Here is a 24,737-nt window from a genome sequence, read left to right as displayed (position 1 = left end):
TTTTGGTACGCATGCCGTCGAATTTGTTTTTTTTGCGTCACCCGAAATTGACTTGCATGCGTTTGCATTTGATTTCATTGAGCGAACGTCAAATCAAAATGTCACGCAGAACAAAAATTGGAAATTGAGTTAGCTTCATACGCACGCCGTTCAATTTCGGTTGATCTCATACAAGTTGCATGTGCATGAGAAATTTTTTACAATAAATTGGCGGCGTGCGTGAATATTAGGTTAGCCTGTTAACATACGTTGTTGTTGCCGAACTTTTAACAAGTTTATGACATTTAACTAAAATCATGCCACCAGATTCACTAGTAGACGAAATTTTGATTCTTGTAAAAGTAAAAAAAAAAATAAGTTAGTGAAGTTGGATGAAAATATTAAAAGCGTTGCCCGTTTCCAAACTGTCAGAATTCGGTACACCTGAGTAAAGATTCGAAAATAAAGTTCTTTGCTTTTCCGAGGATAGGGTACGTAATACGTGAAGTTCGACGACAAATTGCTGACGCAAAATATTTTTTAACCTCTAAAAGATGTACCGTTATCCATGGAACAGGAAGGAGGTCGAGTTAAAATGATGGCCTGTAACTTGTAACAGTACCAATTTTTGGATTCTCGGAATTTTCTGATAAAGATGTGGTGCTGCTAAAAAATATTTATACAGAAATATAAGCACGTAACTATGTATTTGTGACCAGAATTATCCATATAAGATGAAAACTATTGCAGTTTCATTTTATAAAATTTTTGTTTATAGAAAAATGCATAAGTAAGACAGTTTGCGTACGGTTCGGTTATTTGTACAATGATTTTGGGTTATCGTGTCCAAACACGTGACCCGAATAACTGTGGATGGCGTAACCGGAGTTGGACTGATGAGGTTATTTCTTCTAGTGCGGCTGAAGGCCACCAACTTGGAAATAACAATGATAACAAAAATAAAGTATATTTGCACCATGATGCAATTCTTCACAGGTATTGTCTCCCCAGAGAGTTTTGCTCCACATCGAAACTCGTGCTCTTTTATTTTCTAAGTGTTGCGCGTAAAACTTCACACTTAAATTTAAGACATTCTTAACAAAAATTTAAGCAAGTTTCGCCAATTTTTCTTTAGCTCAATATGTAGCTCATTACTTAACAAAAACCATATACTACATCCAGATTTTAGACTTTGTGTAAAAATTATGAAAATTCTTCAAAATTTCAGCAAAATTTGTAAATTTGTAAGATTCGAAATCAACTAAAATGGCGCGTTCCAGTTTATATGTAATTGGGTCACTCGCTTAAAACAAAAACACATTGAAATCGGCTCACTATCTGAAGACTTTTCCGGTTAGAAAAAATTTGTTTTCAATGTAACACAGCCCAACAGAAAAAAAAATTTCTCAGGGATAAGACTAGCCATTTCTAATAGATTTTGGATCACTAAATTTGTAGAAATAAAAACTTGTATATTTGAATTTTAATAAAATAAGGCGAATAGCAAATAGCAAAATCGGCTAAAACCGGGTAATTTTTTTTGCAAAACGGCTAACAAATCGGCTGCCGGCTAAACCGAATTTTCTCCGGCTGTTTTCTATCGTAACCGGCTAAATCTGGCAACAAAAATGGCAACACTGGCCCCTAGACCTCCTGACTTAGTTGGAAGGTTTTGACGTTCCGAGGGCACCTCCATTTCTAAGTGATATTGTTTGCCACTTATGTTTAATTATTAATTTTTAGAATTTTCAGTTAAAATACAGTTCATTCTCTAACAAAACACATAACCCAAATTTTAAACTTTGTAAACGACTACAAAAAATTCAATAAATTCTCCTAAATTTCAAACTTTTTTCTTAGAAGTGGTCGAATTTTTTTGAGTACGCAGTTTTATAGCCCATTCAATTTTAGTCTAACAACCCTGCAGGAAATTGAATTAGTTTGAAAGTAACTTATTAACTACTTTATTTTCAAAATTTTCAGTATTTTACCTGCAACGAACTCATTTATTAAACATGGCAATGTCCTAGGAAGCAGTCAATTGCCTTATCCTGCATGTATTTTCAACTACTTTAAAATGAATTTGGCTTAAACAACTTCAAAGTCTATGTATATATGTTGCGATTGAATGCGCTTTCGTTCTGCACTTCACAGATACTTTTTCGTAACTAAGAAAACCCGAAATTCAAAATTTTAAATTAAATGAGATTTGAACATGGACATTCTTTGCGCTGACCAATTGTAGCAAACATCTTTGCACGCTTAGCTACAGCCAGACAAGTAAATGGGTTTTCAAATGTTTGAATTGTGCGCAAGCAGCAAGTCGACTGTCCGACTCTGCATTTAACTTCAACTACATACTTTAAAATGAATTTGGTTTACACAACTTCAAAGTCAGTATGTTTCTTTTGAATACGCTTGCGTTCTGGACTTCACAGATGCTTTTTCATACTTCCAAGACACAAATTGTTTTTTTGAGCAAAAATAGTATAAAAATTCGAAACGTTTACTCATTGAATTTTTTTTAAGTATGTAGTCTTTCAATTAGTTGAATTAAAAAAAAAAAATCACTTGTTTCCGACAGGGAATGTGCAAGGTGTAGTGGTAAGCAGTGCGCGCTTACACTCCGCAGGGCCTGGGTTCAATCCCTGGTCAAAGCAACATCGCAAAAATATAGAAAAAAAGGTTTTTTCTTAACAGCGGTCGCCCCTCGGCAGGCAATGGCAAACCTCCGAGTGTATTTCTGCCATGAAAAACAGCTTCTTATAAAAATTCAATCGCACAACATCAATGTGTACGCTACAATTTGGAGGATAAGCTCGGCCAAGCACTAACATATGTGTAAGCGCCAATCTATTATTATTACCGCTGATTTTTTAGATTTTTTTTGCCGTATTTGCTTCCATATTACGAATAAACACAATTTATTTTTATATGGAAGAAACCCGCAACACCTTCGGCGAAAAAAATTCTACAAAATCAACGGTAATTTTTAGCCACTTGAAACTTGCACATTGTTAAATAACTTTGGACCGATTGAACCGATTTCAATCGCTTTTTTTTTATCAGAAATATGGTACCTTAAGAGTCGTCCCGCTATTTGGTTTAGATCCTATCATTGGATCATAAAAAATTAACGGTACTCCTAAATTTGTATATGAGAATTGAAATCGGTTGTGTGTTTTGCTTAAAAATTGCTTCTTTAATAAAAAGTTCTAGAAACACAAAATGCGCTCAATTTTCAAAAGTAATGCAAAATTTTACAAAATAAACCCAAACCTCCCTACTCTCCTTCAGGATGCACTCCTGGTCTATGCGCTGGAGCGATGGCAAGAGGTGAGGCCTCCAGAATCCGCCCTCTTGCCGTAAATGTGGATGGATTTTCACTCGTGTGGGAGTATTATCATCTAAACGTTGAGCCATTACGCACGAATGCGATTTGGGGCACACACACCAAATGGATTTTAGTCGCCCTTCACGACAAACAAACCTTACTTCGGGTATATTCTCGTGCGTGATATTCTGGGCTATCTATTCCGTTTCGAAATATTTTAGGAAGAGTATGTATGATCATACATATATGTACGTAACAACAACGTAATTGGAATGGAAAAAGTCCTGACTAATATTTTTCATTTTATTTTTTTCATAAAATGATGTGGGGTGGGAGTAGCAACTCGATGAAATACATCATATGAATCAAAAATTGAATTTTGAATTTTTTATTGGTTACGACTTTTTGTATTTCAGCGACGATGTTTTTTACGCCTTTTTGCATTTCGGGTGACGCTATATACCTACATACCTACTTTCCGTAACGCAACGAAACCCAAAAAATTGATGATTTTTGTTACTTTTTTTGCATTCGCCAACTTGATGCCTTGTTACATTAATAAAATGCAATTAAATACCAATCACACAATATACTATTGTGCTGATTTTGTCATAAAGTATTTCAATTAAAGTTGAAAAAGCGAAATCTCCCATTCGAGGTACTCACCAATGTGCGAGTTACACAGAATCGATGGCAGAAAAAACAACGCGACGCTCACTGGCGTCCCTAGCGACGGTGTCCGATACCATAGAAACGTTCGGCTTCATGCAAGGAAAAATTTTATATGTGGTAGGAGAAGGCCGAAAGCAAAGATGAATGTCAAAAGGTAGAAAAAATACCTGCAGAAGTTTAATTTCATAGCAACACCCCAGGTGGATCCGCAATTGAAGTCATCATTAGCAACACCCGCACTTCCGGCAGCACTAACACATTCGAATAGATCTTCACAGTGGCGCACACATATGTATGTGTGTATGTAAATATACAGTATTTCTGTATGTATGTAATGTACTTTCGTGATTTCCGCGCGCACTTTTAGAGGCATAAACTTTCTTAAAACGCAATTATTATTTATGTATTATGAGTGTGTATATGCTTATGTACATACATATACAGTGACTCCAATAAGTGTCCACATGTTGATTCACAATCTGCCTTATCCTGAGTTTTACTCGAAAATTTGTCATCCGCCCATAGTAAAACCATGGAAACCAAGAGTGAATGTTTTCAAGTAAACATTTTCCTTGATATTTTTTTATAAAAATCATCATCATCATCATCTTCATCTTCTTCCTCGCCTGCATCTTCAACTTCATCCTCATCTTCATCTTCTTCCTCGTCTTGGTCTTCATCTTCATCTTTATATTTTCCTTTATCGTGATCTAAATATGTCCATTCTTTTCTTCATTTACATATTCACCCCCACCGTTGTTATTAGGTTAAGTATTTAAATTTTCGTTCCTCTTTGTCTTTATATTTAGGTTTCTTTACTTTTATTTTAATTTCTGTATTTATCCCTTTCTTCTTCTCCATACTCAACTTTACCTTCTTCCTTGTTTGAGTATTCATTTACATACAGACATACATCTTATTCCTAAACTGCTGCTTAGCACATTTCTGTAATTCAGTATCAATATTAAAGCATACATTTAGGAGGCATTTCAGCCCCAACAATGTACATGTACGGCATTAGTATTGGTGTGACTTTTGAATTGATTTTTTTCGCTTTATGTTAAACTAATTTGAATTTTTAAAAATTGCCTGAACATCAGCATCAAAATACCTTTCTAATGATATATAATTGTTTATACCTTATGTAAAGTACAAATGTTTAGATTCCTTAGAAAAACTTCGATTTTTATTTCTCGCAACTTGCTGGCTATTGGCTTGATCAAAATGTAATGGCCGGAAGTATTTACAGGGTTGTATTACAAGACTGAACACCCTTCAAAACAGAGTTGCTATCAATCTTAATATAACATGTATAAAAGTACAATATATGGCTGGATAGATCTTGCATGACATTTTCTTAGCAAAGTATACATATGTTCGTCTTACACTTAGAAGTATAGTTTAGCCGTAAAAGGGGTGTAAAGGAAACGTGATTGCCTATTTATATAATTGATGATGATTTCCCATGCCTCTTCTTATTACATATTTATTTACATACATGTTTCTTAATTTTCATTGCAGATGTAATCATCAAAGAAAAGTTACCAAATAATTTGAATAAACAGTTGCCTTCATTTGTAAACTAAGATCTAGTCAGAGTATTTTAGTAAAATACCAAAAGCACTTCAAAAAATTTATATACACTTATAAACTATATACTGTAATATACAAACTACATACATAAAAATATATGTATAAAATAGATAATAAATAAAAGTAAGCATCCATCGCATTAGCAGTACGAGTCATAGGACATTATTATGACCACACGACTTGCAAGTCAGAGAAATTTTGTAATCTCAACAGCAGCAGTGGTGTCTCCAACGTCTGCCGATGCCGCAACAACCACGCCAGCAAGCGTCGACAATGCAGATGGTGCCAATTCTGCAACAGCTAATGTATTGGCCACACATGATATCAAACATGAGGAGATTTCCATTGAAACCGCCAACGCTTGTTCCTCCTCTTCACATGGCGAGCAGTTTGAATACGTGGATTCGGCGGTGGACGTTGTGCCTACAACGAATATGGATGATGTTATGATAGAGGTATGTAGCTTGAAGCCATTGTCTATGAATTTCTGTTTCCATTAATATCTATCATTTGTATTTATATCAACAGCACAAGAAACTGGTGGCTCATGACCAAAATGAAGCAGTTGCTCTTATTAGCGTTGTCGTGCCTATGGATGCATCTAATTCGGCGAGTAGTGAAGCGCATGGCGATTTACCTGATTTAAGTGCAATTAAAGACAACGTAGAATTGGCGCAACAAGTGGCCAACGGTCAGGTAACACTAGTGCAAACGCAATCGGCGGACGATGACGAAGGCACACCCCAATTTATTACGGTTACTGGTAAGTGCAATTCTTCCAAAAATTGTATTTGTGTGTCCAGATATCGCAGGTTTGAAAATGACTTAAGACTACAACCCATTCTGCACTTAACCGAACATATTGTTATGTTTTTGTGTTACCAAAATTGTTTCCATTTCTTGTTACAGAAATTCTACCCCAGAATATAATTTAGGTAGGGCTTCTTAAGTAAAGCCATTCTACCCGAAAAGGACTGAAAAAAGGGCTTATCCATTTACAATTTACACGAATGCATAAATTTATATTATTTAGCATTACAAATAAATTTCAATAAACATTTTAAGATTTGATATAAACTGTAAGCAAATACTTCAAATATGTATGATTTTTATAAACTGAAGAAGCAACTTTAAAAGAACTCCTCCAAAAGGCCTTCTGGAGTACCTATAGAAGCCCTTCAATTTGTGCCACTCCATATAAAAAAGAAAGGAGAAAGGAATGTAGAGTGGCCTCTTGACTCTCAGGAAGGCCTTTCGGAAGGGCTTTTAACTCCTGAAATTATCTACTGGGACGTACTATGGATTTTGGAAAAATGTTGGTATTGCATTACGCATGGAACAAAATCTTGTTACCACTTTACAAGGGGGTAAAAATTTACCGGTTACAAGAGAGTACAGAATGCCAAAAGGGGTTTTAAATTGACACGAACTTAATTTACCGCTTACAAATAACTAAAATCTCTGATAAAACATTACGGTATATGTATTTAAGACCCACTCTTTTTGATACAAATAGAAGGTGATAACTATTATTTTCTTTAATATGGCTTTTTTGAAATCAACTAAAAAAATCTATCGAAAAAAAAATTTGGACTTTGTAAAAGCTTTTAAAACTTCGCCAACATTTGGCAAGCCAGACTGAAAGAACGAAAAACAATTAAAGCATATTTTAAACATTTCGTTTTTTTCTAAGCTTTTTCCAGTTTAAGTTAAATAATTTTAAAAGTATATCCTAGGTAACTTGGGGATGAACAGTATATTATATTTAATTCCAATAAATAAATGTTTGGCGCTTAATCGTTGTATACGTGTTTGGCCGAGTTTCTGCTATTCGTGTTCTGCTTCTTGATGTTGGGACACAAATGGAGAGATCTACGCTTTTACTCCACCTCCGAAGAACCTTTTTTATGATACTTGCAGCTCTGGCAAGGGGCGACCGCTATTTGAAATAGTTTCTTTTTTATGTTGCTTGGACCAGAAATTAAACCATGGGCCTCCGGGGTGGCAGCACCTCTAAGCACGCGGCTACGGCAACATGAACACGTCCGAAATCTGAAGAAAGTCATAATAGAAGCAATAATTTAATGTTAAAATAAGTACGTGAATTTTTCACTGATTTTTATTTGTTTCATTTTTAATTAAAAAAAAAAACTTTGAATTTATTTTGCTTTGCTCTTTTCTAAATAAAAGCTATTTTTGCTGTGCATAGTTTTATTGTAATTTTTGGTCTTGGCTTCATACCAACATGTATTTTTATGGTTTGAAAACTATGCAAAAAACTGCTTTATCCGTTTTTTTAATTTCAAAATCGGGGACCTGTTTTTTCAGATCGCAATTTTTCGAATAACTCGAAAAAAGCCGAATAATCGAACACTCTAGTATGTATGTACATATCTGCCGTTGATGAAATGTATAAAGGTCCTAACTAACGCAGTTTATTTTATTTAGGAGAGACAAAAAACGTTCTATAATTAAAAAAATAAAATGTTTATTTAATTTTATCAATGAAATTTATGTTAAATATCAATACCTAGTATAACTTAAATCAATTTTAATTTTTTGTCAATTATGTAGAATTTCTGTCAGTTAGGGTCTTTGTGAATGCGAAGTTATGAAATAAATTACACTGTAGGTAAATTTTAAGGTTTTGAATTATCACAGCTAAACGGCCAAACACGTAAACTTAATTTTGGCCTCTAGATTACGATGGCGTTTTCAGAAAATCCGTATCACGTCAAAATTTTGAGATATTTAGGGGGGAAGTTTTAGAGTTCTGAAAGTGAATTTTTCGTCGTTTAAAACACTGTGCTCAGGTTTTGAACTTTTTTCATGGAAATCGGTTCACTATAACATATAGGTTCCATACAACTGGCTATTCAGATATGAAGTTCTGCGTTACAACTCATATTTTATTTCGTAATATTTTTTTATAATATTTATATATTTATATACTATTTGGACCTAAATTTGGGCTCTCTTCAATCCCGTTTTGGCATATTTTGCTAGTTTCTATTGCTCGAATGATTTTTTTAATAATCTTTGCCCCCTGCGATCGACCAGCAAAAGTCCGCCTACATTGAATTCAATCGTTTTCCAGCGAATCAGTCCTCAAAACACATAATGGATTGGTGAAATCTCTCTCCTACCTCGTCGGTTTCTGTTGAAAGCTGTTGCTCGTAAAAGTCAAAGTGACTGTGTAGCATGCGGGTTTTAAGCGACATGTGCACATCAAAGGCTTCAAAAGATTCCATCAAGTTCGCAATAAAAATGGCATATTATGGTGAACGATTTTTACACAACGTGTTTAATTAAAGCCCGAACTGCATCCCATGCAACGGCTGCTGTGCCATCAAGAATTTCCAGGAAGCCTTGATCCTTCATTAATCTTCTGATGTCCGGCCCATTAAGCACGCCTGAAATAAAAATTGTAAGGTTCTTAAAGCAAGAGAGAGATATAATAAAATATATGAGCCAAAATCTCTCAAATGGACCACCCAAAATTGGACGGTCAAGCTATTTTCGCACAAATCACTTTATTCGGTTTACAACCACTTGCGAAATTTTCACTCATATACAATCAAAAAACTACCTTCACGGATTTTTTCAACGGAAAGTTTTGGAAAGGCATTATTTATATAGTCAGTAATTCCCATTTCATTCATCATACCTGCAACATCACTGCAATAAGCCTGAGTGCCATCTTCCGATAACTTGCAATATTGCATAAACGGATCTTGTCTATGTTTGTAAGCCGTTACTTTTACTCCTGGTGCTAAAACATTCACGCTTTTCAGTTCTGATGCCAAAATCATTACGTTGTTATGGGAGAGATTTAATTTACGCACCATGCTGCTTAGGTATTCTTGGGATATGAAAGACGGTAAATTGTTTTCAATCGGAATGTAATCAGATCCATCATCAAGTGGTAATGGCGTTTGTAATCATAGACAGTTTCGAGTTCGGATGGATTATTTGGAACTTGTAATGCATCACTACATATGTGCAACAGGTAAATGAGCGCTCGGTACACCTTTGTAGACGACACAAGACCGATCTATTGAATTAAATATTTATGAGTATATGTACGTACATATATATGCATATATCGATGGCTGAGTGGAAGATCGACCTATCTCAGCTGCCGATTTAAAAACGCCCTATCTCAGCACATTTTCAATATATTTTGAGATAGGGCGTTCTTCAACAAAATTCTGAGATAGGATGTTTTTCAAAAAATTCTGAAATAGTGCGTTCTTCAATCAAATTCTGAAGTAGGGTGATTTCGAACTGGCTGGCGAGATAGGTAGATCTTCCACTCAGCCATCGACATACAAATGTTTAATTTGTTTGTTCGGCGGACAAAAACTAAAAAAGTTCTGCACCATTTTTTTTTTTTAATTTGGACATCTGCTGCAGACTTTCCAAGGTTGGTTATACTTAGGCGTGGTACTTTCCAAACATACAGAAACTTTTACCTATTTCATACACTCAGCGATTAAGGTGAGGGCAAACTATACATAATTTCATGGTTTTATTTAAATTTACTTACTTTTTCGATTGAAACCAAATGTATTGTTGGTGCATGCATAACAATTTTCTGCTTCGTGTTTTCCGGGATTTGTCCAAATCATTGGTAAACCGAATGGTAACGAAAATCGTTTTTTTTTTTGTTCACCAAAAATTCATCGCACTAATGCACGAAATACATGTGAATTCGGGAGTGTATTTATTTTGTGCAGGTTCAGATTGCAAAAAGTACCATTTATAGCATGCTAGTGCATTTTTATTTGAGACTAATTTACGCTGGTCTGATTTCAAAACGAATTTACCACAAACGAAACAAAACTTGTTTAATTTACTGCAAAGCTTTTTAATTTTTTCATCTTTAGGAGTTTCCGAAGACAATGATATGATGAATAAAAGTTTTTTGCAAAATTTTCGATGTTTTTCATCAATTAATATGACAGTAACCGCGCGCGTAGATTTTAGGTTTGTGTTTTTTGGTTCCCAACTTATGTGAAATAGACGCGGTATAGACCGCCACCTATTTGAAAGCATTACTCAGTCACTTTGACTTTAACGAACAACAGCTTTCACAGTACAAAAAAGGTATTAAAAAGCCATTCGTACAACAGAAACTGCAAAAATATGCCAGAGTGGGATTGAAAAGAACCCAAATTCAGGTCCAAGCAGTGTATGAACTACTATTATAAAAAAATATTACGAAATAAAATATGAGTTGTAACGCAAAACCACATATCTGAAGAATCAGTTGTATGAGAGCTATATGTTATAGTGAACCGATTTCCATGATTTTCAGAAATAGCTAAAGTAATATCGAAATACAGTCACGTGCAAAATTAACTGGGGTAATTAAAACTGGGGTAATTATTAACAAACAAAAACCTTAAATTTAAGCAGATTTTCAAGAACCGTTATCTCGAAAACTATAGCCAATCTGGAAAAATGGAGGACGCCATTGAATTTAAAAGATCTCAGTTAAGTAAGATCAGTTATCAAAACCTTTGCCCAGAAAAAAATTCAAAGCCTGAGCACAGTGTTTTAAACGACGAAAAATTCACTTTCACAACTCTAAAACTTCCCCCCTAAACATCTCAAAATTTTGACGTGATACGGATTTTGAGAAAACGCCATCGTAATCTAGAGGCCAAAATTAATTTTACGTATTTGGCCGTTTAGCTGTGATATTTTTGCCTCCCTACTGTGTTATTCAGGCCCCTATTGCGAGTGTCGACTGGCAGTAGAATAGAAATTTGTCGATCGAGTCGATCATCTTTTATTTTGCTATTGTGTAACTTGATCGATAAAAATTTGTACTATTGTGAATGGTTGACAGAACTGTAAACAGCTGTTTGTTTGTTTACATTTGTTTCTTGAGTGTTTTATTTACATCATTTTTAAAATAATTGCTTTTATTATAAAATTTAAAAAATGGACACAGTTGAAATATGGTTTAGTGATGAGGAAGATGATGCGGAAGCTAATAGATTAGTAGAGTTGGCAAAAGCAAGGAGGGAATTGCGAGATTCGTCGGATCCCTTGGACTTGGAAGGTGTATGTACATGTGTGAGTTGTATGAATAGAAGTTGCGTTCCCGATGCTTCACGGTTTTTAGGCTTTACATGATTTGCAGGAAAAGCTGTTTTCCTCATTAATAAACTTTATGGAAGTTTAAGAAATACGGTACGGTTAAGTTTTTTATACAATGATGTTGGGTTTTTGTGTCCAAACGCGTGACCCGAGTTTAAAAACTTTAACATAAGAACATAACAAGTGTATTGAAAGAATTCAACTTTAATTTAAAATAAAGATTTCAAATTTCCGAGCACTAGTCAACTAATAAATTATGCAGTTTTTTTTGCATAAACTTTTGATGTTGGTTCTGCGCAAAAACATTGTGGATGGCGTAGCCGGAGTTATATGCACAAGAAATATTGTATATGTATCTTTTCCAATAGAAGCGGAGCTTCCTACCCTACTCTTTCCGGAAATTCCTTTGCCTATGTCTTCACTCTCCTGCATCAGTACGACCAACCGCGCAAGTTGCCTTTTGTTGCTTATAATTTTTGATCTGTAATTCAGACACATACATGCATATGTATATTTCACAATTTTTTACAACTTCCAGTTCAATTGACTTACTTTTTATCCATTATAGTACCACTTTCTGATGTAAATTTTATAAACGCAAACTCCAACGACTAAAAAACAGCAATAGAAGGATGAGCGATTAAAAAGTATTCACAGTCGCTAATTGAGCGACTAAGCGACACTCGCAAAAGCATCGATAATCGATAATCGCTTAATAGTCGCTTATCTACTGCCAGTCGACATTCGCAATAGGGGTATCAGTTAGATCTTTTTAAATTCAGGTAAAATCCAATATATTTTGTTCCATATCAAAACAAGCTAGTAGTTGCTTTGAGTTATGAACTAGCAAGATAGTGTATAATATTTATGTAACTGTCAGATGTCTGTCACTTCTTTGGAATAAAATTAATTAGACCGCGAACTTATTTCTTCTTCTGGTCCCACGACATCTCCCAGAATGAATTAAAAATTTATTTTCGAGCATTTTCATCAAAAGGAAGGCATTTACGGCAATTTTTTAGACAAAAGTACGACGAGCATGATTCCCTTAACAAACTGTATGGCCTTTAACAGAAAACATTCCCGTCCTTTGTCTTAGATATGCCAGTATACTGCTTACCATTTTTGTATTTGTGGCACGCCGCTGCCCCATTTTTCACTATTTATTGGTTTTATTTATTTATTTGATACTTTTCACACCAAATTACGAACACAGACTATACACACAGGGTTTTTTGCTGTCCGAAATTTTCATTCGTTCAGTTAGAGCTTTTTAAAGAGAGAAATAATTTCGCTTTTGAGTTACGGTTCTAAATTTTTTAGGGATGATGGGTTTAGGTTTAAGCTTCTTGAGAATGCAAAAAAACCAGATTTCGAAAAAAAATGTCATTTAGGGCCTTTCTATATTACGTCAACGGTATATATGTCGCGGAAAGATTAATTTGGTCATGGTTACTAAAGTTATTTCTTATATGAGACATTCTTTTTCATATCGGACACCAAATTTGGTATCACTCTTTCGATTGGCTCAAAGCTTATTTCCTGTATAGAACCCACAAACAAAATTTTAAGCGAATCGGAGGCACGACATAATTTTTTTTTACGAAATCCGTCAGACTTAAAAAAGAATGGCTCATATATATGTGGGTTTATTTTCTATATTTCTGGACAAGTTTCGTAAGTGCAAAACACTCCCACAAAAGAGAAGAAACCGGACAAAACCCATTTTTGAAAACTAAGTGCCAAATCGTTTATAGCTACAAATTTCAAATCCGAGATGCAGTGAACTCATAATTACCCGGTTCAACAAAATTTGGACGAGTTTGATCTCGAAAGCCTGATCCTTTAGATTTTTTGATGATGATTTCAAATCCGTTTTTTCTAGCTCGTCTAGTTTTTTGAGAAAAAAATATTGAAGTGGAAAAATGACTAATTTAAAAAATTAAAAACAAAAAATTAATTTTGTCACAAATTTTTCGAAGAAAAAATCCCATATTAATTAAAATTCAACTAAAAGTAAAAGTGAAATAAGTAAAAGTACCTTCTAGTATAGTAGTAGAAAAGTACCTTCTAAAAATAAAAGTACCTCTTGTATCGAACCTTTTGGCTTTAAAGGTAATCCGTTTGAACTGAGTTAAATTTTATTTTTTTAAGTAATAAGGTAATCATCCTCTGGGAATCGTAGACTCCGAATTAGAGATGCGCGCGTGAGAAGATTTTAAATCAGGTCATGCACAATCACGTAAACAGAAATACAATTTTATCACGCTCACGCACGCACAAAATATATCGGACTCACGCCACGCACGCTCATGCTCATAAAACCTAGATATTCTTCTACTTTTGCAGCATTGAAGGTATAGAGTTCGTATTTATATACTTAGTTCTGAAAAATTATTATATTTTCCGGTGTAGTTATACACAAAAATATAAATATAATAAAAATAACAAAAAAAATTGTTCTTTTTAACCGACTTTACAAAAAGGAGAAGGTTGTCAATTCGTCGGAATATATATATATTTTTTATGTATATTACCGCATAACTTTGGACCACGTTAACCGATTTCTATAATTCCTTTTTTAAAGGAAAGGTGTTACCTCACAGGTGAGCCCATATTAATTTAGTTTAAATCCGATCATTGGATCATGAAGAAATTAACGATAATCTTACATTTTTATATGAGAAGTGAAATCGGTTTTGTTTTTTGCTTAAAAATTACTTGTTTATTAAATAGTAAATTGTTCTTTTGGGTAATAATAAAAGTTCAGAAATTCAGTTCTGTTTTAAGTGTTTTATTTAAAATTAAAAAAAAAGTCTATATGGATCACCCCTTACATATTACACTCATCATGCCATGTTACTGTATGCCTCAGAGGCATAACAGACAATGAAAACATCTGATTAGGCGGCTCTTGGAGTTTTCGCGAGAAAGGTTCTGCAAAAAATTTACGGGCTTTTGCACGTTGGCCATGATGAATACTGCAGACGATTTAACGATGGGTCGTTGAGCTTTATAACGATATAGACATAGTGCAGCAAATTAAAATTCAGCGGATACAACAACAACAACAACAACAACAACAACAGCAGCGGCTACACTGACTTGGTCACGTCATACGAATGGACAGAAACTCCCCAGAACCAGGACTCGTTTCCAAGCCGTGTCTTCGCTTCTCATATTGCTGATTCAGTTCGTTCAGGATTGGCAATGTTCAACGGGCTGCCTGAATGGATTAGGCCGAGAGCAGCGCTGTTTGGTAGGCTGCAAAGGGCTATTGGGAAGCACTAGTTTCTCTTGGACTCTGGACTAGATCCAGAGCAGCGATGCGCGAATTTGCCAAGTCGAAACTAGTCACAGAAAACATGATAACTCCCAAAGAGTACCACAAATGTTCTTCAACGTTGTGGAATTTGATTCGTTTAGAGTTGTTTCTGATTGAACATTTTGAAAAGTAAGAGGCCGAAGAAAATGAGTTTGAAGGATGTTTATTTTCTCCTTTAAAATTTAAAAAAACCTAGACCTAGCTACCTTTCACTCTAAGCTAGCGAAATGCTGTATTTAAAGTTTGTAAACCAATTATGAACTCTGTCGGCAGTCTACGGGGGTCACTAAACTAGTCTTTAGATTTCGCAACATCGTGCGTTCATCGTGAAATTTGATATTTTTCGCATTAACGTACTTTGAACGTTTTACTGTACGTTGTTTACAGTTACTTCAAAGATTTAAGTAGACAAATAAATGCTTATATCAAAGGAAGGTTTTCGTTGGATGAATTAGAAAATAAGAGGCCTTCTGGGAGCCCCCATTTTCGAATCTTTTTAAGCAATCGGCCTTCCGTACTCGATTCTCTACTCCTTTTCATTTTGTATGGAATAGCCGGAGTTTCCAGGCAGGCCTTCTGCTACACATTCCCTTAGATGGAAAAAATTAGCATGCCATTATAATAAAACAGTTTGAATTTAAATTTGCAGTTTGCACACACCGATGCGTCTACTGCGATTTTTTTTATACCCGAGCGCACTTGTGCACAAGGTATTATAACTTTGTTCGCATAACGGTTGTTTGTAACAACCTACAGGAATCGATATAGATATAGACAAATGTGTACATAAATGATCAGAATAAAAAGAGAAGTCGAAGTCCGTCCGTCCGTCTTTCCGTGTACACGATAACTCGAGCAAAAATTGAGATATCTCAACGAAATTTGGTATATATGATGCCTTTTATCCAAGGTAGGTTGGTTGCTATTGAAAATGGTCGAAATCGGACTGTTACCACGCCCTTTCACATATAACGATATTTTCGAAAAATGCATAAACTATGATATTTCAGTAAATATTGGATCCAAATTGTTCAAAACCAGTATGTGAGATAGAATTTTGGTGCAAAATAATATTATTATGAAATTTTTGGAAAAGGGACGTGCCACGCCCACTTATGATGAAATACTGTATCTCAGTAGCCGCTTCACCAATCCTTAACAAACTCGGTACGAGCCTTTCTTGGGATCCAGCTAAGAAATTTGTTGAAAATCTTTGAAATCGGGCAATAGCGACACCCACCTCCCATATAACGGTATTTTACAGAAACACGGAAACTGCGATAAATCGGTAACTACTCAAAATCGATTATTTCAATGACCACTAAGCAGAAAATTAGATTATTATAAATTTTTGGATTTTGGGCGTGGCTTCGTCCACTTATGACCAAAAATTTGTTTCTTAGTAACCGATTTATCAATTACTACCAAACTCGGTGCTTTTAATAAAATTAATAACGAAAGTTGATACCTGCGCCGGGTATATAAAATTCGCTTTCGCCCGATCTTATACTTGTTTTCATTGAATTTGGTTGCCTTGGAAATACACCTGCCTTCTAATGGCAAGGCTTTTAAAACACACTTATTTTACTTCCGCTTGGAGGGTATTTTAATAAATCTTCCAAATAGAAGATCTTATTGAAAAATCCCTTCCTGAAGGCGTCTGTGTCTTCGCAATAACCTGTCATGTGGCTTCAGTGGCATTAGAGGAACGTAAAACAGTCGATTCTGAGTGATACCCAAACATTGTTTTGTCAACAGTCTTGGGCGAATGGAGAAAAAACCACGAAAACGACAACTGGTTTTTGTAAAGAAAATGCGAACTCATACCCATCTCGCCAAATAATTGATTTTTTAAGCACTCAAAACATCGAATCTGATGCACTGTTTTGAATTGGCACCTTATGGATTTTCTTTGTTCCCGTACATTAAGGATAAACTTTGTGCACAACGATATTCATCGCCAGCAGAAGCTGTTAGCGCATTCACAAACCATTTTTGTAAGCTTTCGACTTCACTGCGGGGAAAATGCTTAACCAAATTGCTTTGAGCATTTGCGAAAGTGTAGAAATCATGCCCAAGAATATCTTGAAAGCCAAAAGGCCATTTTTACCGAACATTTGTCTGGGACCTATCTAGTTTATTTCATGGTTAGATGTGCGTACCACCACTCCGCAAGGTCTGGGTCTGTTGTTATTTCTAATAACGGGTGTATTTCTGCAACGAAAAGTGTTTTTTTTTCATAAAATCCATTTGCCGCTCAAAGGCGGCTACAACTGTGAGTTTCTTGGTATCTCTTGCATTTTCCCCGAGTTCCGTATGTAATTAAAACAATTTATTCTTGTGGTTTTGTTATTGAATGAACTATATTTTTATAAAACAAAAAATAAAAAAAAGGTGTAGAAATTATAAATAAATAAAATCGTCAAAACGTCAGAGTATGCATATTTTTGACGCTGGCTGTATATTTCTCAGTAGCCGTACTAACTATTGGAACTAGTCTTAGAACAAAAAAAAAACTAAGCAAACAACCAATTACCAGTGAAGCAATAATTAATCCGACCAGCAACTTCCTGCTGCTATGCACTTGCAACTACAGTGCACATTGTAAGCATCACCATTCCAACCATTGTACTGCTCGCTTCATTTCATTTGATGTGTGTGTGGCTGCCAATTCGGTTTGTTTATTGTTGATATCACAATTAAAAGGACTTAATTTGTAATGAATCTTACCTGCAACAATCGCACTGCGGGCTGCAACAACGACTGTGGCGCACGTGTGTCATATATGAATGTGCGTATCAATGTTACAACAACACCAAAATCTAGTGGTGTAGAATGACACAAATGTATCTCCTGCGTGAACCTCATTACCTAGTCAATGATGAGCTATGAAGGGTTACTCTATTTGTTATGACACCGCGAGAGTTTGTAATACGGTGGGCTGAACATCAGCGGATCACCAGTTTTTCTGGCGTGTGATTGTTGTATTTTTATTTTCAAAATACCGCAGTAGCTTTGTTCTTTGCGCCATACAGCAAGCACCGTATCCTATCGCATAGCTACACTGAAAAAAAACCATATCCCCTTTGTATTAAGTTAAAGCATATATGATTTGGTGCCACACGACCTTTTGTTTACTATAACCAGATTTATTTTTAGAGATTTTTTCGTTTGAATGCGGTTTCGTTCTGCACTTGAGAAATGCTTTTTCGTAATATAAAAAAAAAACACGGAAAGAAAATAAAAACATTTAAATTATGCGTTCCGTATAATCAAATTCGAATCCCAACCCTTCTGTAAGCTAGCAAACACGTAAGCGTCATGTCAAATTTTCGCCTTCAATCAAGGACAAATCACGCGATTGGTGCTTTGGACAGATTTGTATGTTTTGATAGTTAAAGAGTGGTATTGTTTGGAAATTTTTTATTGAGATCAACTCATTCTTGATACAAATTTCTCAACAACATGGCGCAATATACAGGTGCAGTAATAAAACAGCTTTCTCGCTGTATATTCTGGCATTAGGCTGCCTTGTAGTAAAATTTTCAAATAAGGCAGTATCAGAATCTTTCTTCTTGCTCTAATTACTTCACCTGGGATAATTCCACCATGCTAGATAACATCACTCTGTGATCGATCAAAGAAACTTATGCTCAAGTTTGTTTAAAAAATACTTTTTCTGTTCAAAAATAAGTTAATAGTAAAAACAAATATTTTTAGAGCAAGCTTTCTAAATATGAACGAAATCGCACCATAAATACTGGTTTTTCAAATATCTCGACTCCTGCGCCACCTATCGGATTAACCCATCTTTCGTATTGTATTGTCATCAATACGCCAACTGTGAAGTTTCAAGTCTCTCGGTCAGCGGGAGTTGGCCAAAAATTGATTTCAAGATTTGCCCCTAACAAACATACACTGCCGGCAAAGAAGTATTTACACAGATGCTATTTTACAATATCTGCAACAATTTTTATTGTAATATTTTTCCGACAATTTTTTATAAAAATATGGTTCATAGTCCGGTCAATTTAGACATTCGAGGGTACAAAAATTCCCGTCGAGCTGAAAATTGGTAGGATTGTTCAAAACACCATCATAAATGAAATCTAAAAAGTCCTCATCGATCCGATACCTGGAAAAAAGTTACTCGGGGTCAAATATCACAAAAACGGGTTTCTCGCTATTTTCAGCAAAACGGCAAGTTTATCATAAAATTAGTTTAGACGATTCAAAAAGCTGGAAGAGTGTTAATCGGCATAATATGTATAAGTACAACAAAGGTGGCGTAGAAACGTGTGCATATTATGACGATTACAATCTTCCAACTTTTTGAATCATTATATCTCGGAAACGTTGGCTCTTAGGACAAAAAGTATTTAGACATTTTTTATAGATAATTATCTGACATACAATTTTTGAATAAACTAATTTTATGACAAACTTACCGTTTTGCTGAAAATCTCGAAAACCCCAGTTTTGTGACCTTTGACTCCGAGTTACTTTTTTTCCAGGTATCGGATCGATGAGGACTTTCTAGATTTCATTTATGATGGTGTTCTAAACTATCCTACTAATTTTCAGCTGGGTGGGAATTTTCGTAACTTCACTTCTATTTTTGGTCTAATTGTTCCATAACAAAAAACATAAAAATATAGTTTCTAAAATTTGTGCAAAACTCGCGAGAATTCCGCAAATTTTCATGCAAGTTTTCAACTTTTTAATCAGATTTTTAGAATTTTTTGAGTATGTAATAAAGTAGAAGTTCTAAGTAGCTACGAATCACCGTTGATTTTTGGAAATTTTTTTCCGCAGTCTTCCATACAAAAAAATTTTTCGAAAATACTTCTGATGAAAAAAAATGCAAAATACCTTCAACAAAAAAAATCTCAAAAATCAATGCGATTTTTGACTAACTCCGAACTTGCATTTTTTATACTAGAATTCAATCTGCATACTCAAAAAATTCTAAAAAATCTGATTAAAAAGTTGAAAATTTGCTGAATTTTTGGTTGCAGAGTTTTTTGTTATGGAATAAGCCATATTTTTATAAAAAATTGTCGGAAAAATATTACAATAAAAATTGTTGCATATATTGGGGCGTATTCTTGTTTTCGTACGAAATCATGAAATTTTCCTCTCATTTTCTATACAAATATTTAAAATTTTCGATTCGTACGAAGTCCAGAATATGCCGCATTGTAAAAAAGCGGCTGTGCCAATACTTTTTATCGGCAGTGTACTTACATACATACATACATACAGAGCAAGTTAAATAAAAGCTTGTAATAATAACAAATCGCTAACATGGAAAAACCAAAAAGTACTCTGAAAAAATCATGTTACGTTTTTCTTAGTGTATTATCTGTATCAGTTACGCAAAGCCTTCAGGTAAGGTAAATTGGCCTCACCCTATGCTGTTGCTGAACAAAATAGAGATTTGTTTAATAAGGGTTTTGCGATTTAAACATGATAATTTTTGTTGGCACACTTATACATACATACAAACATATGTTTGCTGTGTTGTTTGGCACTTCACAATCAATATTGTTGTCAGTGAAGATACTTGATTTTATTACAAATCTCCACCCCACTAAATTATACGTAAACTTTTGTTGTTCAATGCAGTTGGTAACTAATACCCCCGCTCTAACAGCCTCGTGTACTCTCCGACACGCAGCCTGCTGGCTGACGAAAGGATGCATCGAGTGAGCGACTCAGCGACTCGCTAATAACCTCCCGCCGTGCCATATATGTACATACGTTTGTATGTATGTATGTGCGCACACTGTTCTTCATTTGTAGTTTCTTCTTATATTTCGAATTTACAGAAACATCCGTTTTGCCCAAAAGGTGTTTTGTTAGCACTGAGCATCAGGAGCACAGTGGCCTATTTACGTACATAATATTTGATGTGAACTATGGTAGGGTGGTGCGTTCCTTCGTTGGCTAAATTCTGAAATTATAGGATTCCACTGAAAATTTTTAGACATGGTTTTAATATACACTCTTCGGAGTACTGTTGGTCTCTATTACTAATTTCATTGAAGGTCCTGCGAATCTTCTTGATGAAAATAAGGATCGAAGCGACTGGGACATTTGCAATAAAATCATAGACTAATCATTTAAATTGGATTTAGTGCATATACTTTTTCGATCAGACAATATTTTCAGTTGTAATGAAATTGCCTTTGACATTTAAAATACGGGAGGTATCTTAAAGTTGGTTGAAAGGAATATTATTTTACGCCATTTCCATCATTCGGCATATACCTACATATCGTCACCCTAATTCACAAAGGCTCTAACCAACAGTTTTTCGAAACTGCGTTTTTCACAGGATACATTAAAATACACCTTGACTAAAATTTTGAAAGTGTTAATACCAAAAACAACTGAGTTATGCCACTTTTTAAAAAACCCTGTACGTATGCATGATTTGATTTTCATAATGTTTTTTGCTTCTCCTATAAAATAAAAAATTTGTGAGTTAGGGCCTTTGTGAATTAAGGTAACGATATATAGATTACAAGTTCAAACGCGCCCACATTCTACGTAATTTAAACTAATTAAACATTATAAAACGCAGTTCAAAAATTTTAGTAAAAGAGCCAAAATATAATAAATCAAATAATAAATCTGGTAAGTACGTACTAGACATAATTTTATTATTTCCGTGGTGTAGTGGTGAGAAGTACGCGCTACCGTTCCGCAGGGTCTGGTGTAAGCGCCAATCTATTATTATTATTATTATTATTATTGTCTTTTTTGAATATGATCGTTTGCACATTAATTGAAAAAGTCAAACAAACTAAGAAAATAAAAATAATATTGTATGAACTTACATTACACATTTTACACATCTTACACATATTTCGGCGCATTAGAAGTGATGAGCTAGGTTTTGTGACCCTGTTAGAATAGAGGGGTTAAACGAACTTCCATGGTTTGATTTAATTTTAAAATTTTCATTGTATAAAAATCGTGTATTGCGTGTTAAGAAGATAAAAAATTATAGAAACATTTTTTTTGTGGAATGACCTACTAAGTATCCCTTATTTCCTTCTAATAGCCAGAAAGTTCTCTTCCAATTTCTGGCAGCGAGTATACATTTCCTGAAAAATCTGTATAAGCCATATATGTAATACTTCTATATTGGCAGTAAGCTAACTTCTCAATGTGTAAGCATTCCGAAATCAAAGCGAGACAGTCTAGTACCGTTTTTGTCAATGTATTGTGTACTTGAGCGCCGTTTTTGTATATGTGTTGTGTACATGTTTATTTATAAACGTATGTGTTCCTTTTCTTTCGTACGTGTTTATTGATATATCTTTACTGTAGTGTTTTGGGACGGTACTAGCTCTTACTACCAATATAGGACTATTACATATATGGTATAAGCACTAAGAAAAAAGTTACATGACATTTTCAGACAGTCTTTTCGAGTTTTGCAGCTAGCGATTTGAAAATTTTGAACAGAAAAAGTATTGTGAAAGAACTTGAATGTTCTGGGTTCAACAAACCACTTTTAAATTATAATAAAAGTTTCTGGTAATATTGCAATAATAGCTAGACCTATGTATTGTTTCTGGTTTTTATTTTGTGTATTCGGGCGACGATAGACAAAAGACCGAATTTGTTCAAATCATACACCACAAATACATATAAACTGATTGGTCATTTACATTACCAAATATCAACGCGTTTGACCTGTTTGTTGCTTCTGCACAAAACTGGTTTGTATAATAAATGCCATTCTACAAAATTATTATATGGTTTTATGACACTGTGCCTGTCTCACCCTCTAAAATGGTTACAAATTCTTAATACAAGAGATTAGTTGGCGTAGAGTATTACAGTATACCAACTGAAAATACTCGCATTGATTAAGTTGGGCTACGATTCATTAAACCATTAGTGCAGAAAAGCTTAAAATTCAATCCGACCTTTGAGAATGCGTAGCGAGAATATGGAAAAAAGATCTTGCCAAAAACCTGCTATTAAAAGAAGATTACACTATTGTATTTTTTTTTAATATGGGATGAGTGTTTTATGCCTATAAACTGAGTTGAATCTGTATATACTTACTCGAAATTGGACAAGCACGTGCATTATTCACCTAATATTTTATTTGTTTTTTTTTTTATATTTGCTGTGAAAGCGATCAAGCAGGGCACATGTTTGGCTTCTTTTAATTGTTCGCCCGAACATCAATTGATTTAGATAACATCTTAAATGACCTTTGTGCCCCCTCACACAAAAGTTTATTGGCTACGTGTATTCAAAGGGCGCTCAAAATCATATTTTTGTGCTGCATAACTCACCCTTTTTACTTTAACACACAAACGTATCAAAGTTGGCAATCACTCATATCTAAAGGACAATAAGAAACCATATCTATTTATGATTTATTTGGCTCTTCTTGTGCTCTAGAATACCTCTCAAATTCAAAATAAAATAACGAAAATATTTCTTCTTTTTGATGTTTTGATAAAAACTTATCCGTGTACATATGGGCATATCTTGAAAAGAGACTAACAAAAGCAAAAAATAAAAATCAACATAGCCAAACTTGATAATGCCAAACGATAGCTATATTTCGTCTTTCATGTACTAAAATTGTATACTAATCAGTTCGTTATATAGCTCCCAAATCTTGTCTTGAATGAAAAAAATATTTAGCTGATTCTTTTTTGAGTGTAGTACTCAAAAATTTTGAATTTGATTTAAATCATGTTTCTGTAAACCAAACACTTTTGACCTGTTTATTGCCAAATTTCACGTAATGAACAGCCGTTAATTTGGCAACGAGTGCGTAACGACCAATAGTATAACTCGAAGATATGGCGAGAAATATAAGTAAAAGTCGTGAACACAAAATTTCACTTCGTTTTCTAACCCCCCTCTCTACTAACGGTACATTTCCAAAAAAAATACTGAAATCGGAGCGATATCCACTAATGTTGTTGTAGCGGCTACAACAACCCCGCCCATATCGGCTAGTCTCTCAGTCGCTGCCGTCAAGCTCAACTAACGGGAGACCCGAGAAGCGTGCAGCCTCTATAAAGTCTGTCCACATGGACAGAGGCGTCAGTTGAGTGGAGTTTTATGGGCATACGAAGAGATGTTTCGAGATGTGGGGTGTCTCTCCGAATGCCGGACACTCATTTGACATCTAGTCTGCTCAGGTATGAGTTCAACCTGCTGCAGTAGCCAGAGCGAAGTTGGGCTATTGTGATACGAGTCTCCCGAGGTACGCTATGCTCCATCTCGTCCACGTCAGTTGTTTGTCTCAGGGTTGTTGCGAATATTTTTCCGAAATAAAAGTCTTTTCCGGATAATAAACAAACCGCTTATCCAAATTAAACAAGTTTGGTATCAAATGAAAGAGGATTTAAATAGCTTTAAAACTGAAATGTCTAAACGAGGAAAGCCACATATTGAAAAATATTTCAACAAAAAATTTAAATTAATTACCATAGAACAAACCTTGTATCAGATATACGCATCTTTAGTATTAAATTACAAAAAAAATATAAATAGAGGTCGTTCGTTATTTCTGTTTAAAAGCTATTTCAGTCCTCTTTCATATGATACCAAATTTGTTTCATTTGGACAGGCCGTTTGTTTATTATCCGGAAAGGACTTTTATTTTGGAATAATATTCGCAACAACCCAGGTTTGTATGCCCAGAACAGCATTCACAGGTCTGGAATCTAGGTT

At 34.7% G+C, this 24,737-nt stretch overlaps 2 protein-coding genes across 4 annotated transcripts in view; one reads left to right on the top strand and one right to left on the bottom strand.

Moving 5' to 3' along the window:
- The window catches only part of LOC118738067 (DNA-binding protein RFX2), a 156,445-nt gene that overhangs the window by 77,370 nt on the left and 54,338 nt on the right, over nt 1–24,737 (top strand). For all 3 annotated transcript variants that reach the window (XM_036468969.1, XM_036468968.1, XM_036468966.1), the window contains 2 exons: nt 5,507–6,033; nt 6,107–6,341. In XM_036468969.1, coding sequence (XP_036324862.1) covers nt 5,746–6,033; nt 6,107–6,341 — 523 coding nt within the window. In that variant the 5' untranslated portion in view covers nt 5,507–5,745. The remainder of the gene's footprint in view (nt 1–5,506; nt 6,034–6,106; nt 6,342–24,737) is intronic.
- The window catches only part of LOC118738070 (putative nuclease HARBI1), a 122,284-nt gene continuing 104,358 nt past the window's right edge, over nt 6,812–24,737 (bottom strand). The window contains exon 2 of the mRNA XM_036468979.1: nt 6,812–7,630. Within this exon, the coding sequence (XP_036324872.1) occupies nt 7,459–7,630 (172 nt within the window). The 3' untranslated portion in view covers nt 6,812–7,458. The remainder of the gene's footprint in view (nt 7,631–24,737) is intronic.

Source organism: Rhagoletis pomonella, unplaced genomic scaffold (genome assembly GCF_013731165.1).
Source record: "Rhagoletis pomonella isolate Grant_MI unplaced genomic scaffold, Rhpom_1.0 Rhpom_scaffold_00004, whole genome shotgun sequence".
In the NCBI taxonomy this organism is placed as follows: Eukaryota; Metazoa; Arthropoda; class Insecta; order Diptera; family Tephritidae; genus Rhagoletis; species Rhagoletis pomonella.
This window is presented reverse-complemented; position numbering and strand designations above follow the sequence as displayed.